General features: G+C 38.3%; 1 protein-coding gene across 1 annotated transcript in view; it reads left to right on the forward strand.

Moving 5' to 3' along the window:
- dnah5 (dynein, axonemal, heavy chain 5) overlaps positions 1 to 17,292 on the forward strand; it is a 96,360-nt gene that overhangs the window by 12,222 nt on the left and 66,846 nt on the right. The window contains exons 7-37 of the mRNA XM_087174306.1: positions 282 to 458; positions 609 to 722; positions 871 to 978; positions 1,241 to 1,363; positions 1,763 to 1,978; positions 2,576 to 2,602; positions 3,304 to 3,411; positions 3,759 to 3,844; positions 4,482 to 4,689; positions 4,820 to 4,933; positions 5,258 to 5,464; positions 5,765 to 5,845; positions 7,172 to 7,262; positions 7,567 to 7,712; positions 8,487 to 8,664; positions 8,920 to 9,174; positions 9,511 to 9,707; positions 9,850 to 9,943; positions 10,715 to 10,857; positions 11,046 to 11,122; positions 11,254 to 11,378; positions 11,564 to 11,799; positions 12,168 to 12,386; positions 12,597 to 12,659; positions 13,014 to 13,252; positions 14,191 to 14,338; positions 14,518 to 14,610; positions 15,338 to 15,537; positions 15,692 to 15,845; positions 16,831 to 16,994; positions 17,245 to 17,292. The exon at positions 17,245 to 17,292 is cut by the window's right edge and continues 121 nt beyond it. Of these exons, the coding sequence (XP_087030432.1) occupies positions 282 to 458; positions 609 to 722; positions 871 to 978; positions 1,241 to 1,363; positions 1,763 to 1,978; positions 2,576 to 2,602; positions 3,304 to 3,411; positions 3,759 to 3,844; positions 4,482 to 4,689; positions 4,820 to 4,933; positions 5,258 to 5,464; positions 5,765 to 5,845; positions 7,172 to 7,262; positions 7,567 to 7,712; positions 8,487 to 8,664; positions 8,920 to 9,174; positions 9,511 to 9,707; positions 9,850 to 9,943; positions 10,715 to 10,857; positions 11,046 to 11,122; positions 11,254 to 11,378; positions 11,564 to 11,799; positions 12,168 to 12,386; positions 12,597 to 12,659; positions 13,014 to 13,252; positions 14,191 to 14,338; positions 14,518 to 14,610; positions 15,338 to 15,537; positions 15,692 to 15,845; positions 16,831 to 16,994; positions 17,245 to 17,292 (4,439 nt within the window). The remainder of the gene's footprint in view (positions 1 to 281; positions 459 to 608; positions 723 to 870; positions 979 to 1,240; positions 1,364 to 1,762; positions 1,979 to 2,575; positions 2,603 to 3,303; positions 3,412 to 3,758; positions 3,845 to 4,481; positions 4,690 to 4,819; positions 4,934 to 5,257; positions 5,465 to 5,764; positions 5,846 to 7,171; positions 7,263 to 7,566; positions 7,713 to 8,486; positions 8,665 to 8,919; positions 9,175 to 9,510; positions 9,708 to 9,849; positions 9,944 to 10,714; positions 10,858 to 11,045; positions 11,123 to 11,253; positions 11,379 to 11,563; positions 11,800 to 12,167; positions 12,387 to 12,596; positions 12,660 to 13,013; positions 13,253 to 14,190; positions 14,339 to 14,517; positions 14,611 to 15,337; positions 15,538 to 15,691; positions 15,846 to 16,830; positions 16,995 to 17,244) is intronic.

Below are 17,292 nucleotides of genomic sequence, written 5' to 3' on the forward strand. Positions count from 1 at the left end.
TGTCCTAAATATTTAATGAAGTTGGAGCAACAAATGGTTGCAGATGCAAAGCGGTGGGATCTTTTCTTACATAAACTTTGACGTATTTCATGTTTTTGTAGTTATTTTTAACAACTTAAACACTTAATGATCCAAAATAATTCAAGATCTGTTGGGGAAAGATGCAAAATTACCACAATGAAAAAAACAAACTGAATATGTGAAATTCGGGGGAAAGTAAAAGATAAACTGCAGAAATGATGGTTTAAGCAGAGGGTACTGATGAAGTATCTGTTCCTCAGGTTTTGGCTGAGAGTGACCAGCTGAGAAAGGAAGCTGATGACCTTGGCCCTCGGGCTGAGCTGGATCACTGGAAGAGACGAATGTCCCGCTTCAACTACCTCCTGGACCAGCTTAAGAGCCCTGATGTCAAAGCTGTACTGGGTGTGCTCCTGATGGCCAAATCTAAACTTATAAAGGTCAGATATGAATGTCACTCACTTAGGTTTTAGTGACTATATTTTTCACAAATTCCTTTCTTCCTTCGTTGCTGCTTCACAGGACATTTGGTTCTCCTAAAATGCACTCTATCCATTTTTTTTCTTTTAATTCTTGTTTATTCTGTCTAGTCGTGGCGGGAGCTGGACATCAGGATCACTGATGCAGCCAACGAAGCCAAAGACAATGTCAAGTACCTCTATAGCCTGGAGAAGTTTTGTGACCCTCTTTACAACAGTGACCCTGTAAGAAGAAATACTTCAATCGCTTCAAGTGGTCTGCTGCATTAAAAGCAAACCAAATACACTGTCTCCATGTTGAACTGTCCAGCATGTTACACACATACTGTGCATGTTATTACATAAGTAAGCTATAATTCCTGTTTCACTCCAGGTGTCGATGGTGGATGCAATCCCAGGTTTAATCAATGCCATCAGGATGATTCACAGTATTTCTCGCTACTACAACACATCGGAAAAGATTACATCACTTTTTGTTAAGGTAGGAGCGGTTGCTATTCCAAACAATACAACGTTGATAAAGAGGATTATATTATAACCAACAATAGGTGAACAGAATATAAATACTGACCGTATCACAGCACTCAAACAAATTTCCCCTTTGACCTTTTGACATCCCTGCTCATGATAATATGTGCACTAATATTTAGCTAATCTTGCTTCACGTATAGTCTCAAGTTGTCTGGGTCCACAAAGATTTTAAATACATATCTTAATTTCTCCATAACCATCACTATCTCCAGGTAACAAACCAGATGATCACAGCCTGCAAGGCCTACATCACTAATAATGGCTCTAATTCATTATGGGACCAGCCTCAGCAAGTTGTTGCTGACAAAATTAAAGCTGCCATCCACCTAAACCAGGTACTGGATTTTACTTATTGGTATGATACATCATTTATAATGTAAATAATTTATCTTATAGTTATTCTTTGTTTATGTTCTCATCAAATGTGGTTTCTTTGCTGCATTGTGTGTATTAATTTTTATGTGTGTTTGTAACAATGTTTGTCTTCCACACAAGACACGTGTCACAATGAGTGAGCATTAGATGTTTTGCTGAAAGTTAAACACGTGTAAGTTGTCCCAAAAAGGGCACAAGAATACAGTATCAGGTGGAGACAATTTCATTCCCAAGATATAAGAAATGTTAAAAAGGGAAGCAAAGTTACTTTTCAACCAACAACTCCTGCGACTTTGATTTGATGGATGGCTGAAAATGAAAGTGACCAGTTTTGTTACATCTCAAACTGCAACTTCCAGGAGTACCAGCGGTGTTTCCATAAAACCAAGCAGAAGCTGGAACAGACGCCCTCAGAGAGACAGTTTGACTTCAGTGAGATGTACATTTTTGGGAAGTTCGACACATTCCAGCGACGACTCAACAAGATCCTGGAAATGTTGGACACATTTTCGACTTACTCTGCCCTGCAGGACTCCAAGATAGAGGGACTGGAGACCATGGCCACCAGGTTTCAAGTGGGTATATTTTGGGTAGATCAGATTGTTGTCAAGACATCAACAACACAGAGAGCCATTCCATTAACTGATGAAATGCCAGTGCTAGCCAGCTGAGCCTCTGTTTTTCTTCTGCAAGTCATTGATGTTGGAATATATCCATGGATAGAAAATGTAAGGCTTCAATAGCAGAAATCTACAGCAATGAAAACTATTAAATACATGGAATGTGCAAAATGTTAATATACTGTAAAGTTTCACTGCGAATGACTTTGTTATTTATTATTTCATTAATTAATTACATTTATTGAATTTTGTAAATACGTGTGAATAATGAAGGACAGCTATAGATGAGTAAAAATAAATATGTTAAAGAAGCATTTGTATATGTTGAGATTTATGACACATTAATAGCAAAAATGGAAGTGCAGCTCAGAGGAGTACAGTCTATGTGGGAAGAAATTATTTATGTTTACAAAATGAGATTGTACTGCCTTGGGTCAGAGAAAATAACGGTCCAGATCTTGAATCACCTTGTCTAATTGGTGTTCAGATGTTTTCCCTTGGGAGTATATTGATGTGACCTATCTGTTTGTTTCACCTTCTTTGGATGTGCAGACTGCAGAAATGCAAGGAAAATGGGAGGTAATGTCTCTCCGCAGTCTTACCTTTAGTAATGCATGGCCTATTTTCATAGTTGACTGTATGTAGTGGTGAAACTCACAGACATTACATTTTACCACATATCACCATATATCACTTAATAACAACATGACAATACTAACTGCATGGAGCATGAACAGAGGAGAAACCTCAAAATTTGTATTAGTTGCTCCATTGTTTTGTGTTGTTCAGTTATTTTCCCAAACAAACATTTCCAAGTAAATGATTTTCATGCTGCCAAATTCAGCTACTGTAATTCCATCAGTCCTGTAAACCTGCAATCCAAGTAAACAAACAGAGCTGCATCAAAATAGATTGCATCCCTCTCCTTTTGTACAACTTGACAGTTCTGAATTATATGCATCATTTATGGTAAGGTTTAAGTGTTCTTACATTACATTTCCACTATTATTATGTACTCTTTTCTTCTCTTATTCTTTGTTATTATAAAACCTTGATTAACTCTCAGATGATGTGTTGCCAACATCAGTGTGATGTTATCCTAACATCCTGACACACAGTTGGTCAAAGAAACGGGATTGAAGATTGAATAGTGGTAGTGAGGATGATTTTTGGGAGGCTTTAAAACTTTTGATTTAAAACCGATGAAAGTTTAACAATAAAACTTGTGTGTGGCATGGATGTTCACTCATTTGTATGCTTGTGTTTTGTGTGTGTCATAGGCTATTGTGCTGAACATGAAGAAAAAACATTACAGTTTCCTAGACCAGAGAAGAACTGACTTTGATGTTGACTATGAGGAATTCTGCAAAAGCACCTCTGAGCTCCATGTAAGTAAAATATTACAGATAAAACGAATGAGTTTGTCTCATCTATATTGTACTGTAAAACTAATGGGCCTTCACACCACACATGTTTTCCGTTATCATGGCTGATTAGACACTTACTCTGTAACATAGGACCACCGAGGTTCATATGCTAGTTGGAGCCATAAAGGTGCAAATTGCCTTGCTCTAACAAGTACAACTAAATTAACAGGAGAGGTTAATCAAGCTCAGTGTGTAAACACCTACTCAGTGTGCTGAGATATTGTCTAATCAGGTAAATGAAAACACCTGTGCCTGACCTCGTTAGTCTGCTGTTTTGTAAATGTTGTTTTTTGTCTTTGTGCTTCCAGAATCAGCTGAAGAGTTTTATGGATAACACCTTTGAAAAGATTCAAAATACAGAAAGAGCTCTAAGTGTCCTGAAGAAATTTGAAAGGTAACCCAATCTTTTGCACAATTTTTTATCCCATGCAGATTCCCCTAAACAGGTATTGCTAGGTGCTAATTAGTAACAGTTAACTGTGTTCATTTGGCATCTCAGGTTAAAAGCAGTCTTTAATCAAATGACAGACATAGCAAACCAGCAGAACTCTGAATAGACCTTTCGCACTGACTCAGTAAATGCGAGTATAAGTAATACCAATGCTGAATTCCAACAGGTTTGCCAGTTCCATGGTCCTTTTTTTGTGCATAATGTCATTGTCTTAGCCTGGAGGCTCCAGGGTTTTGTTTTTTGGACTTTCTTGGTTTTTGGTTTGCTGTGTTTTGGGTTTCTGTTCTGGGTTGAGTGTTTCTAGTGTCTAGTTTTGTCTTCCCTGTCTTGTGCTCTGTTTCCCCATGCACTTCCTGTTTTATTTTCATAGTCATGTCGCCCCAGTGTCCGAGTTCTAGTTTTGCTTCCTTTGGTTAATCATCCCTGATGTGTCCCACCTGTGTCTGTTTCCCCACCTGTTCTCTATAGTAATCAGTTCTGTTCCTTTAAAAAGCCCTTGCACTGTCTTGTTTTTTTCTGTACTTTATTGTACCTCTTTTTTGAATACTGATGAAATGCAACCACTTGTATTTTCAAACAGACTGGGCATCCCAGACCTTGGCATTGATGAGAAGTATCAGCGCATTCTGCAGAACTATGGACGGGACATTGAAATGGTCTCCCGTATCTACATGAAGCAGAAACTGGACCCCCCCATTGACCGGGACTTGCCCCCAGTGGCAGGCCGGATCATGTGGGCTAGGCAGCTGTACAGCAGGATCCAGGGTCCCATGGACCTCTTTCAACAGGTGATAATAAATTTGTGACTCTCTACAAGAAAACTCTGCTTGGCCTAGGTCTTGTTTTTGTTGATTTACAGTATTATTGTTAGTGCATTTTTCCTTCTAAGTTCTACACTACCATTATATTTCTGTGTAGCATCCTGGAGTTCTTTCCACACCAGAGGCCAAGAGGATTATCAAGAACTTTAACAGGCTAGCAAGGGTCCTGTTGGAGTTTGAGATTCTTTACCATCATAACTGGATGAAAAAGGTGAAGGGGGTGAGAACACATGATGTGGACTGGGCAAAAAAAAAAACATAAGATGAAAGTTTATATTAAAATTATAAGGTATAATATGTAATGTAAAATAACATTTTGGCACATGAGCATGCATTTAAGATGGTCTGATTGTGTACAACATGCACTTATGTTGTACAACATGAATGTGTTTTCTCCCATCTTATTCACAACCACTGTGCTTGGTCTCTTGCTTTTTCTGTACTTTATTGTACCTCTTCCTCTCACCTCTCCTTCCAATTATTTGTCATAACCTTCTCTAAACTACCCAAACACCTTTTGATAACTCCTGCCCAGATGGAACATGCCCGTGTGGGCCTGCAGGCCTCTCTGTTGGTCAGGTCCCAGGAGACAGGGGAGCTGTTTGTCAACTTTGACCCCGAGATTCTGACCCAGATCAGAGAGACGAACTGCATGACAAGGATGAATTTGGAGATCCCGCCCTTTGCTGCTCTGCTTCAGCAGAAACAGGACACCCTAAAAAAAAACTACAACAAGTTACAGGTAGTTATTACATCTCATACACACAATGTAAAGAAGCAATATGAGAGGCCTCAAGTTGAGTTGCAACATCCTTTGTCCTATTTGTGTTTGAAATCCACACATAAATGTATATGAAAAGTGTAGCTGAGATTGAGAAACAATGCAGAGAGTTGTACAAAGGGACATTAAAAACACTGTAAAAAAGTACCGTCCTGCTTAGAAGGTAGTTTCAGTTGTACGTACAGAATTCTCCACTTAGTAAGTAATTTCAACACTATTTGTAGTATAAAAACAAACTCTATCAATATCTTTCCTTTGCAGTTAATGTTGACTGAGAACACCAGAGTGCGGGCTAAGATTCAGAGTGCCTTTGAACAGCTGGCCATGCCACATGTAGCTAAGGTAAGGTGTGCTTGTGATATAATTTGTGCTTGTTTTTAATTTAAACTCAAATCCTTCATGTTATTGTTTTTTTTGGAAAGTCATGTCATTAAATGTATGATTATGTAACTTTCCAAATTAAATTAACATTTCAATAGTAATAAATGACAAAATATTAATTTTGTAATTCTTTTCATTTATTGGTTCATTTTGTTGTTATTATTATTATTATTATTATTATTATTATTATTATTATTATTATTATTATTTACTATTTATTTAATCTATGAATTTATTGAATATGGAGCATTTTACTGTTCCATATATTAACAGTTACAGTATGACATGATTTATAGGGATACAGAGATTTCATTCCCTACAGCAACAGTATAACATGGGCTTTCCAATCATTTTAATTCTGTTTCTGGAGCACAGGTGTGTTTCATTAGTTTAATTTAATTAGATTTCGGCCCCCAGTTCCTGTCAGGTTAATCTAAAGATAATTATTGGCCCTTCTGAACAGTCACCTTGTATTCTAAGGTGGACCTCGAGTATTTAGTCATTGCTGTCACTGAATTTAATCAGTTTTTCCACACTTTCTGTGGGAAAATGGTCAGGTTTTAGCAAATATGGATAGGAACTCATTTAGACCAATGGAGAACCAGACCTTGCCGGCTAAGCAAACTGTTTTAATGTAGGTACAGGTGAACTTTATATCCAGGCTATAAGCTACTTTCACATATTATTAACTAAACTACTCATGTGTAGGCTATCATAGGCTGGTAATTGTAGATTCCTGCTGATAAAACCCCAGGTGTAATTTTTCACTGGGGTAAAATACCATTCAGAATAATGAGGTTAGCCCCTAGCATCGCTGGTGGTTTTTACTGGTTTCTGATTCAGCAGTGTGCCAGGTTAGGTTGTAGAATAATAATGGAAGAAATTCTGGAAGTTTTTCATTTTTGGGAATGGGAGACTGGTAATTTTTGCTTCATTTTAGGTCACAAGCCAAAAAGTTTGAGAATCACTGGTCAAGGAAAAGCGTGGTTCTATGTGTTTTGTCAGACTTTTTAGGACTGTTGAGACAAATGTTAACATCTTTGCTAATTTTTATAGTTTTAAAGTTATTTATGAATTAAATAAATCCAGTGTTACAACCTACAGTTTATGTATTAGATAGGTATGTATGTGGTAACTTAAGACTAAATATACAACTGTTGCTTGGTTTCATCATTCATCAGAAATATCCTTTTTTATTTATCCTTACATTATTATGTGGCATGCAGATTTATGACAAAATAGGACTAATTGTAAAAAGTGCATCACCATAGATCCCTTACTTTACAGGTGGATGAGGCTATACACCCAGGTCTGACCTCCCTGAACTGGACATCTCTGAACATAGAAAAGTACCTCAGCCAAATTGACAAGACTTTGGGTAAGCAAAAATCCATTGAGATCAATGTTCCACATGCTGATGCATAAGACATCCTGCAACTCAGCACTGGCACTATCTGATAAAACATTGATGCATTCATTGCATACTCACCAAACATGTGTGTGTGTGGCTCTCACACATACATGCTCTGTCACACCTTTTTTGTACGGACTTTCTTCCTTTATTGATCACTTTGTAAATTTGCTCCCACTTCCAACTGTCACCTTCTCCTCCAGTGCTTGCCATCTTCTTTGCTTCCACTTTTGTCGGACTATGTCTCACTTTTGTTGTCCTGTGTCTCCAGTTGACCTGGAACTGTTAATGGACAGGGTGAACGACTTGGTGGAGTTTAGGATAGATGCAGTGCTGCAGGAGATGAGTGGCTCTACACTGTGTGTCCTGCCAGAGGATGAAACAGTCACCTGTGAGACGTTTGTTCAGACCACTAGGGTAAATACATATTCTGTTTCAAATAAAATAACAGTATTAGTTTGTAGTTGTAGTTATTTAACACACCCACCCCCACTCCTCATGATATAATTTGAAAGATGTTGCATAAAGATTATATGCACAGGGGCTTTAATATACTTTCCAATGCTTCTCAAGTATTTTAAAATCATTTCTTCACTTCATTCTCCTAAGGCATTAATTTAATGGTGAATCATGTGCAACATATACAGGATAGATTAATATGCTCTCTGTTAAGGCTATTGCTTATGTCAGTCTTGTGACACTGGTTGTGGATGAGCACAAAGTGGCTCAGCAGTCGAGGCTGCAGGTCATCAATCATGATTTATTAATGTGATGGAATAGCTGCTAAGTAATCACAACAAAGTTATTTGAACAATAGCCTGACTACACAAGAGGCAGTATACTGTATATTACTAAGATGTGAATGACATATGGACTCATGGGAATCCCCTTCCATACCTTTGGATGTCCAATACTGTGTAGAAATCACTGACACTAATTGAAGCCGACATAATTGAATATCCAGATATCTTCATTACAGTTCTGTATGGAGAGTTGAATTAAAATGAACTGAAAAGAAGTGACAAGTGTTCATGTAATTTTCATGTTTTTATGCTGGGAATTCTAAACAAGAAGTTTTATTGTCATTGAGGTGACCCTGGGAAACCCTTTAGCTAATGCTATGCTGCAGTCACTAGTCTTTGTATGGCTTATTTAGTGTATATGTCATACTGTATATACATATGTGTGCAGGACCTGTGCATAAGACAAGCCCAGAATCTCCACACTAAGAGCTCATTAGTGGAAGAGGCTGCTAACGAACTGATCAACATGCTGCTTGAGTTTGACCACAGTCAGAGAGAGGAGGTGGAGAGGGTTGAGGAAGAAAGTTGCACTGAGAGCAAGACCATGGACCACATGGACAGTGAAGGTATACTAACATTTTGCTTTTAAGGTCAAGTAGAATTGAATATAAGGTGCAATGAAACATGCTAGAAGAGAGACGGTTAATATCAAATAGCACATAACTACATGAATGCTTAATGAATAGAAAAGGCATAACTTATTTGTATTTACAATGTTAGAGCTTGGTGTTACTTCACATTTGAAATTCCTCATGAGTCAAAGAGAACTGTAGTCAAATACATTCATGTTCACTGTCAATGTGTCACCTCCTTCATCTCAGGTGAAGATGAGGGCCGCTCGGAGGGCCGTCTCTTCTCTAGAAACACTTTGCTGCCTCCTGCCAGTGTTGGCCCCTCCTCACCCTTGATGAGAAGAAAGAAGAAGAGGGATCTGATGGAAGTGATGGAGGAAGAAGCCCAGGAGCTGCTCTCCTACTTCAACCACCGCAACGTGGATGCCTTGCTTAGATTGACACGTAACACACTTGAGATGCTTCGCAAGCGCATCCACTCCTCCTCGCTCATGCATTTCTTGGGTGGGTCTCTTGTAACCATTTTGCTGCTCTCATTACTTTTCCCTATCTTAATATAAAATATATAAAAATGTTTCATATAAAAGCTTGATTTTTGTTTTAATTGAATCAAACTGTATATTTTGTTCCTATTGTAACTAAATTGCCTTTCCCATCATGACTGGTGGCCAGCAGCCTCCTCTCTGTGCCAATACCACATTGTCAGCAGAGCATTTTTCAACTCTAAAGATAGCTCTTAGTCACTATTTTATCCCAACAGGGATATTTGACCACAAACTCTCATCATATATCATTTGTGTGACGTACCATATGTTCAGAGCTACTCTTCTTCCCCTGTAGCCGAGAGTGAGTCAACCAGTCATGGCAAAAGCAGCGGTCAGCAGGCAATCTTCAGAGTCAGTGTGACCCTCTCTATCCCTAACATTGCCATGGTTCCAGCGCTGGAAGAGGTTCAGCAGGCTTTAAACCGGGCTGTAGAGTGTGTGGTCAGTGTCAGCAAAGGAGTCGGCCAGTGGAGCAAAGAAAGGATCTCCAAGGTGGGTTTGATTTAATGGAGGAGGCAGTAATTTGTAACATGTTATTGATTTATTCTCATAACTGTAACTAACTAATGATAATTACTGTAGTGTGCTAAACAAACCCTGAGATGTTCCCTTACATCTGTTTTTCATTTTGCAGAGAAAAATGAATGAAAGACGGATGACAGCTCTGAAACAAGACAGTTCTGAGAGTGAATCAGAGGATGGAGCAACAACATACAGGAGCCTGGCTGGTATGAGAGCACATGAGACCTTACCTCACATAACCTCAGCAGTTCACCAACTCATCACTTTTTCTGTCTATTTTGACTTCAGAGTTATTTATCCATATTGTTTCCAACATGCAGACCAGAACACTGTTCATTATCTACTGCACCACACTCACTTGATAATCAGATTTCCTTATTTCACAGCTCAGCAGAGCAAAGCCACATCTGACTGGGAGCAGACAGAATCTTGCTGATGGAAATGACATGAATATGTCAGTGGCTTTAGAAGGAAACATTTAAACAAAAGACCTTTTGTCACTCAGAGCAGCCCTTTCAGTCACATACCGCAATAGCTAACACTGAGCTAATGTAGTGAAACGCTGCATGGTAATGGATGACAAAGTTGCAGGGTGATTGATTTGCTCAGAGGAACACAAACTTTGAGTGTAAAAGTTGGATATGAACATGTTCTGTAGGTATACATTGGAATCAAAGTTAGTCATAGTGATTTTAGTTAAATATATGACCAGGTATCCACTGATTTGAGAAAGATATACAGGGTTACAAAAAATCAAGTGATTTATATATTTGAAGAATCATTTCCAAGTGTCCACACCTGTAGCTGCAGCACTCAAACTTTGTTATAAGAGTCCAACTCTCTCTGGACAAGCTTTAACTGATGTGTAATAATTTATCTATGTAATAATGAAAAATCTGTTGTGTAGATGCATCCTTTGCACCCACTGTCTGTACATTCTATCAAAACATATATTTTGTCCTCCAAACTCTTTCCAGATGGCAGCACCTCAGACATTTCAGCATATGTGATTCAGGCCATCCCATTCCAAGCCAGAAACTACTACAAGAGTGTGTCTGAGAACAAGGAGATAGTCAAACTGGTGTCTGTCCTCAGTACCTCCATCAGCTCCACCAAAAAAGTACACGTTTATTTTAACAAGATTTGAATTGGATAAACCAGTACAGATCTATCTATTATGTATTTATTATATTCTGTCTGCTCCAACAAAAACACATGCCCACTGTAAATGGACAAAGCCAACAATTGTATTTACATAGGTAATGTTTCCCCATTTCCCACATAACTCCTGTTTATGTTAATGTGCAGGAAGTGATGACTGCTCTAGACCGCTTTAGCCGTTACCATCACATCTGGAGAAAGGACCGTGAAGACACCATGCAGAAGTACAATAAAATTAATAACTGATAATCATATCTACCACTGAGAATTTTGTTTCTCTGCATCAAGTTACTGCCATTAAAACAGTACTAACCATCATGTCAATGCTTTTTTGGTTTGTTTTTATCTTTTACAGATTCATCCAGGGCAGTCCCTTGCTTTCAGAGTTTGAGAGCCAGATTCTTTTCTATCGAGATCTGGAGCTGGAGATAAACTCAGAACCAGAGTTCATTACAGTAGGAGCTTTGGCTCTATTCACAGGTTAGATTAGGTTCTTTGCTGGAACAGTTTTTTTGCTGTCTTTGATAACTATAATCAGTACCTTGCTGCTATAAAATACAGCACTTTCAATTTCATCATTATTGATAAGGAGTCTAAAGAAAATTTGACACCCAACACTTCCAGCCTGTCCATTATTGATCTCTGCATTTATTTCTTTGTACTAGCGGACCTGAAGATGTCCCTCACAGCTGAAACCAAGAACTGGATGGTGGACTATGGACTGTACTGTAACAGGAAATATCGCTCAGAGATGGAGCAGATCTTTGCTTTTGTAGATGAAGCAGGAAAGAAACTGAATCGACAGATCAAAGACCTTGATGATATTCGCATCGCTATGGCAGCACTCAAGGAGATCAGAGAGCAGCAAATATCTATTGATTTTCAAGTTGGACCCATAGAGGTAAAGCACAGCATCATGTCCTTATTATTCCTAATGCCCTTTCCATACACACACAAATGCACACAGTGAGAAATGCATCAATGTTTCCAGTATTGTACTTGACACTATTTTAGCAGTGTCTAAGTGTGTCAGTTGTGTGTGTATAGTAAGACTGGTTATCAATTGCAAAGTGTATACATTAAGGTTACTTTAGTTTGTATGAACTTAAAGCCTTTAAGTAATATTTATGAAGGTGTTCTGTCCTCAAACAGAAGCTCAAAGTGAAACTCTTACATGTTTTATGTATAGGTTTGATTAATAAAAATTAGGATGTAATGTATGTGTGATTTTCTTTCAGGCAAATGTAGCATCTTTTTTCTTCCGCACAGGAGTCTTATACTATGCTACATAAATATGAGCTGTCAGTGGCAAAAGAAGAGGCCGATAAGGTGGATACGCTACGTTACACTTGGGAAAAGCTGCTGTCCCGGAGCACAGAGGTGCAGAACGAGCTGGTGGCCCTGCAGCCAAACTTCAGAGGAGAACTGGTCAGCAACGTGGGGACCTTCCTGGAAGACTGTCAACACTTTTACCAGGATTATGAGAAGGTAAAGAAAAAAGAGACAAACAATGCAAGATACAACTGCACACGTCTGTACATACTGTACACTAAAAGGCTCAGTCTTCTCAACCACCTACATTATTGTGCTGATTACTCATCAAGCTATTTATTTGAATTACAGCACATGATTAATGTGGCTTCATTAACACTAGGTTCAGTAACAGCTGGCAAAGACTTACTTTTTCCTCTGCTTCAGGATGGCCCCATGGTGGTGGGGCTCGCTCCTCAAGATGCCAGTGATAGACTCATCATGTTCCAGGTTTGTTACCGACGAGCTGAATTGGGTATAATAATTAATTAATCAGTTATTAAGTCTGTGAGTCAGTTTGTATGTTTATAATTTGGGTCTGACAATTGACCTGGTTCTCTACAAAGCCAGTTACAGACTTATGTTCAAAAGGATTTTTTGTCATTTTCTTTTTCATTCATTAATGACATAATTGTGTTTTCTACTGTGTGTACATACATGGAGATTCACATGTTTTACTCCTAATCTGCAATGGCTGAAACACATAGCAGCTGAATTAGATTATTTTATAGAATTGGAATTTTTAGTACTTTAAAACAGTTCTTGAACTGATGTGGGATATTTTATTGCCATTCTTCTCTTTAGAATCGGTTTGACAACCTGTTCAGGAAGTACGTCACTTACACAGGTGGAGAGGAGCTGTTTGGACTTCCTGTTACCCAGCATCCTCAACTGCTGGAGATTAGGAAGCAGCTGGCTCTGCTGCAGAAGCTGTATGGCCTTTACAGCAATGTCATCGAAACAGTCAATGGTTACTATGATATCCTCTGGGCTGACATCCACATCGAGAAGATCAATAATGAGCTTCTGGAGTTTCAGACAAGGTTAGACAGTTTATTTACTGTGATATTAATCTTTGTACCACATTTAAGTGAATTAAACTCATCAGTATTTAACCGTGACAAACAGAGTTATGCTGACCTGAGCTTAACTGTAAGTGAAAATTCTTCTGAACCTAAAACAAAAAAGACTAGACCAAACAGAACTCCACTGATGATTTACTGAGCAAACTGAAAAAGAGGCTTTTGCACATAGTAATCAGGCAATCGGATATCATCATATAATCATAATCATATATCCAATAGAAAGTGTCAAGCATCAAATTTGAACACTACTATATCAAGGAAACGAAAATGGAAAAACAAAGAATCAAATGAACTGATTTTCATTAGTCTGTCCTTCCCTTCAGCAGCGCCCCTTTCCTGCCTGATGCAAAGTCCTTTCCCCTGGAGTTATGCAATGAAATGTTTTTCATTAAGCATTGCATTAATGCTCCAAAAGATTTCAATTTCACCATTCCCATCCACATTTATCTTTGCACTCTGTCCTCTACAAGGGTTTATTCGTTCTGCACATGTCGAAGGGAAATTGCAGGGGCAAGAGGCCTGAAGAATATTAAAGCATTTCATGAAATAGAAAAATAGTTTTTAATAAGTCTCCACTTTTTGTGTTCTCCTGACAGTGTGAAAACTGGTTGTAAGCAGTTAGCAGTCACAAGGGGAATATGTGCTGACGTAGGAGTTGAAGAAGACAGGACAGCTCCGTCCTCTGGCAGACATGCTGTCTATCAGTTTTAGAAGTGTTACTTTGGGCCGGGTACACTGTGCAACTGTGCAGTGTTGCTGGTGCATGTGTGTCTCAAAAGGACACAGACATACATACCTAGTCTCTGAATTAACTTGTTTGACCTGAATGAATCTCTAATTTGGTAGACTGGTATTAGCTACGAGTTTGTTTACTGTTGTATCCTTTTAATTACCAGGTGTCGCAAGCTGCCTCGTGCTCTGAAGGATTGGCAGGCATTTTTGGACCTGAAGAAAACAGTTGATGAATTCAGTGAGTGCTGCCCCCTGCTGGAACTCATGACTAACAAGGCTATGATGACACGCCACTGGAAGAGAATTACTGAGGTCAGAGAAACTAGGCCACCAACATACCACTGCAGTCATCAGTTATTTTTGTTTAAGAGAGAGTTTTCATTAAGACATACTCTTGTACTTATATAATAGGTGTTGTCTTGACATTTGGTATGAATAGACAACCTAGTTTCTATACTTTGACCAAGAAATCTGTATGGTTTTGTGACCAGGTGACTGGGCACACCTTTGAGGTGGAAACTGATACATTCAAGCTACGCAACATTATGGAGGCCCCTCTGCTCAAGTATAAAGAGGAGATTGAGGTAAGAATGAATATTGGGCTAGTTATATAGGAAACAATAGGTATGAAAAGCCTTTACATCTTTTGACTGTTTTCACTGGTGAAATGCATAAGTGATATTGAAATAAATTGATGAATGGCACAAAAATAAAAATGTTGAAATAAATTTTGATCAGTGATGTACTTCATGCACATCCCACTTAGTGTTGCTTCTAATGTGAATTATAATCGAATTTACCATTAAAAATAATTCAGCAAGGGCAGGGATTTCCCAAAGGGAAATCGCACTCAGATTGGATGTATAGCATGAGGTAACAGAGCTGCAATGTGCCTTAATATCATTTTTACAATCTAGTGAGCATTAATCCTGGTGCCAAATAGATGTGTTTAAGTTCTAGCATTATTTTCATACAGGCCATTAAATCGGCTGACAACACATTAATAATGGTGATGATAAATATCTAGCAGATGTCTTTATGGAGAACCTCCTTGTATTTTATATTTATTTAGTCTATGTATGTGGTGCGTCAAAAATTGTTGACGATAATATGACAATGTAAATGAAAAAAAGATGAGTTGTGATATTTATAATGATACTTTGATGATTATCTTGATAAAGGTTTAGTAAAAAAGTCCACACCTACATTAAACCCCATGTATATATTTTTTCTTCCTATGGTACGTACTGTAAATACTAATGTGAAAATATTCATTTATAGTTCTCTTATTAATGTACTTTATTAACACAGGATATCTGTATCAGCGCTGTGAAGGAGCGGGATATTGAGCAGAAGCTGAAGCAGGTGATTGCTGAGTGGGACAACAAGACCTTTACATTTGCTAATTTTAAGACCCGTGGAGAGCTGCTTCTGAGAGGAGACAGCACATCAGAGATCATTGCCAGCATGGAGGACAGCCTGATGATTTTGGGGTCTCTTATGAGCAACAGGTATGTCAGTGTTGAAATTTATAGTAGGATTTTGATGAAAATCCTACTAGGAGATGTAATTTGATCACTTTGTTGGACTTCACAGCAACCAAACAAGCTGTCACTGTGTGTGGTATAATGTAAGGTTTACATGCTGATGTAACTTATTTCCCAGGTACAACACCCCATTTAAAGCCCAGATTCAGAAGTGGGTCCAGAATTTGTCCAACACCACTGATATAATCGAAAATTGGATGACTGTTCAGAACCTCTGGATCTACCTGGAAGCTGTGTTTGTGGGTGGAGACATTGCCAAACAGCTGCCCAAGGTAGATTACATCACAGTGAATTATTCACATTTGATTCTCTAATTAAGTCTCCAACCCAAAAACAAATACAATCTTATGGGGCTAGAACAGTGTCATTTAATTTTAGCATAGAAAATAAACTTTGACATTGAAAACAAAGCATGAAGTGAAAAAGTAAACAGTGGCACTGGAAAATTTGTTTTGGGAAAATGTTGTATTGGCACTGAAATAGATATTGGCATTGAAAAAGGTTCCACTGAAAATAAAACAGAGTAATTTAAAAAGCTGCAATCTTATTTTAATTTTGGTATCTTTTTGAATTATGGTGTGTTTTTCAATGTCAATCTTAAGATTTCATCAAATATGTCCCTTTTTTTCAGTGAGGGTTTTTTTTTTTTGGCTGTCACTACTTTTCAGTGTCATTTTGAACTTTCTGTCACCGTTTTGGCGCAGGGGGGAGGGGCTTGAGTGGAAGACCAAGCAGCCTTGATTTATTCAGAAGCCTGATAGGACCACATATCGAGGCAATGGCTTCTACAAGTTCACCTGGAACTCCCGAACTGCAGGTAACTGTTTCTCTCTGCCGCTGTTCTTTCACATAGGACGGACTGGGCCTTTAACAGACATTAGGCTGTTTTGGCAGAAGTCCAACCACAGGTTAGCTAACTGACCGTTAAAAGTTAACTTTAACCCAGACCTGTCCTATGTTTATAAAAAGAAAAAAAAAAAAGCGGCAGAGAGAAGCAGACATACCTGTGGTTCTGGAGTTGCAGGTGAATTTGTGGAAGCCATTGCCAAGGTATGTGGTCCTGTCAGGCTTCTGAATGTAATCACACGCTCCTTGCTCTTCCTCTCTTTTTCCAATAAAAGAAAAGTTTGCTATGCCAGTGTTTAATTTTTCAGCTCAGATTTTGTTTTCAATGTCAAATTTTATTTTCAATACCAAAATTTAATGTCACTGTTCTAGTCTCTGATAATGACATGAATAATCGACTCAACCTTTCAGGAAGCAAAGCGGTTCTCTAACATCGACAAGTCATGGGTGAAGATTATGATGCGAGCCCATGAGATGCCCAATGTCGTACAGTCATGTGTGGGAGATGAGACCATGGGACAGCTGCTTCCTCACCTCCTTGAACAGCTTGAGATCTGCCAGAAGTCACTTACAGGGTGAGTATGAAGTACTAAAAGTACATAATTAACTCGCATGTCAAAGTGATATGAAGATTTGAAGCCTGAGTAGTTCAAACACTATCCTAAGAGGAGTACTTTTGAAAATGGTTAGAAGAAAAATTATTTATTTTTAGTGTTGTGCTGACAGCTATTGTACATATGTCAGGTTTTTCAAATACAAGCTCCTTTGAGAAAGGTGGTAAGATTTTTTTTTTTTTTTTTTTTTTTTTTTTTTTTTGTCAAACAGCTATTTGGAGAAGAAGCGTCTACTCTTCCCTCGTTTCTTCTTTGTCTC

The sequence above is a fragment of the Seriola lalandi genome, unplaced genomic scaffold (assembly GCF_002814215.2).
Source record: "Seriola lalandi dorsalis isolate HSWRI2012SDOR001 ecotype SW California unplaced genomic scaffold, Sedor1 jcf7180002054336, whole genome shotgun sequence".
Classification (NCBI taxonomy): domain Eukaryota; kingdom Metazoa; phylum Chordata; class Actinopteri; order Carangiformes; family Carangidae; genus Seriola; species Seriola lalandi.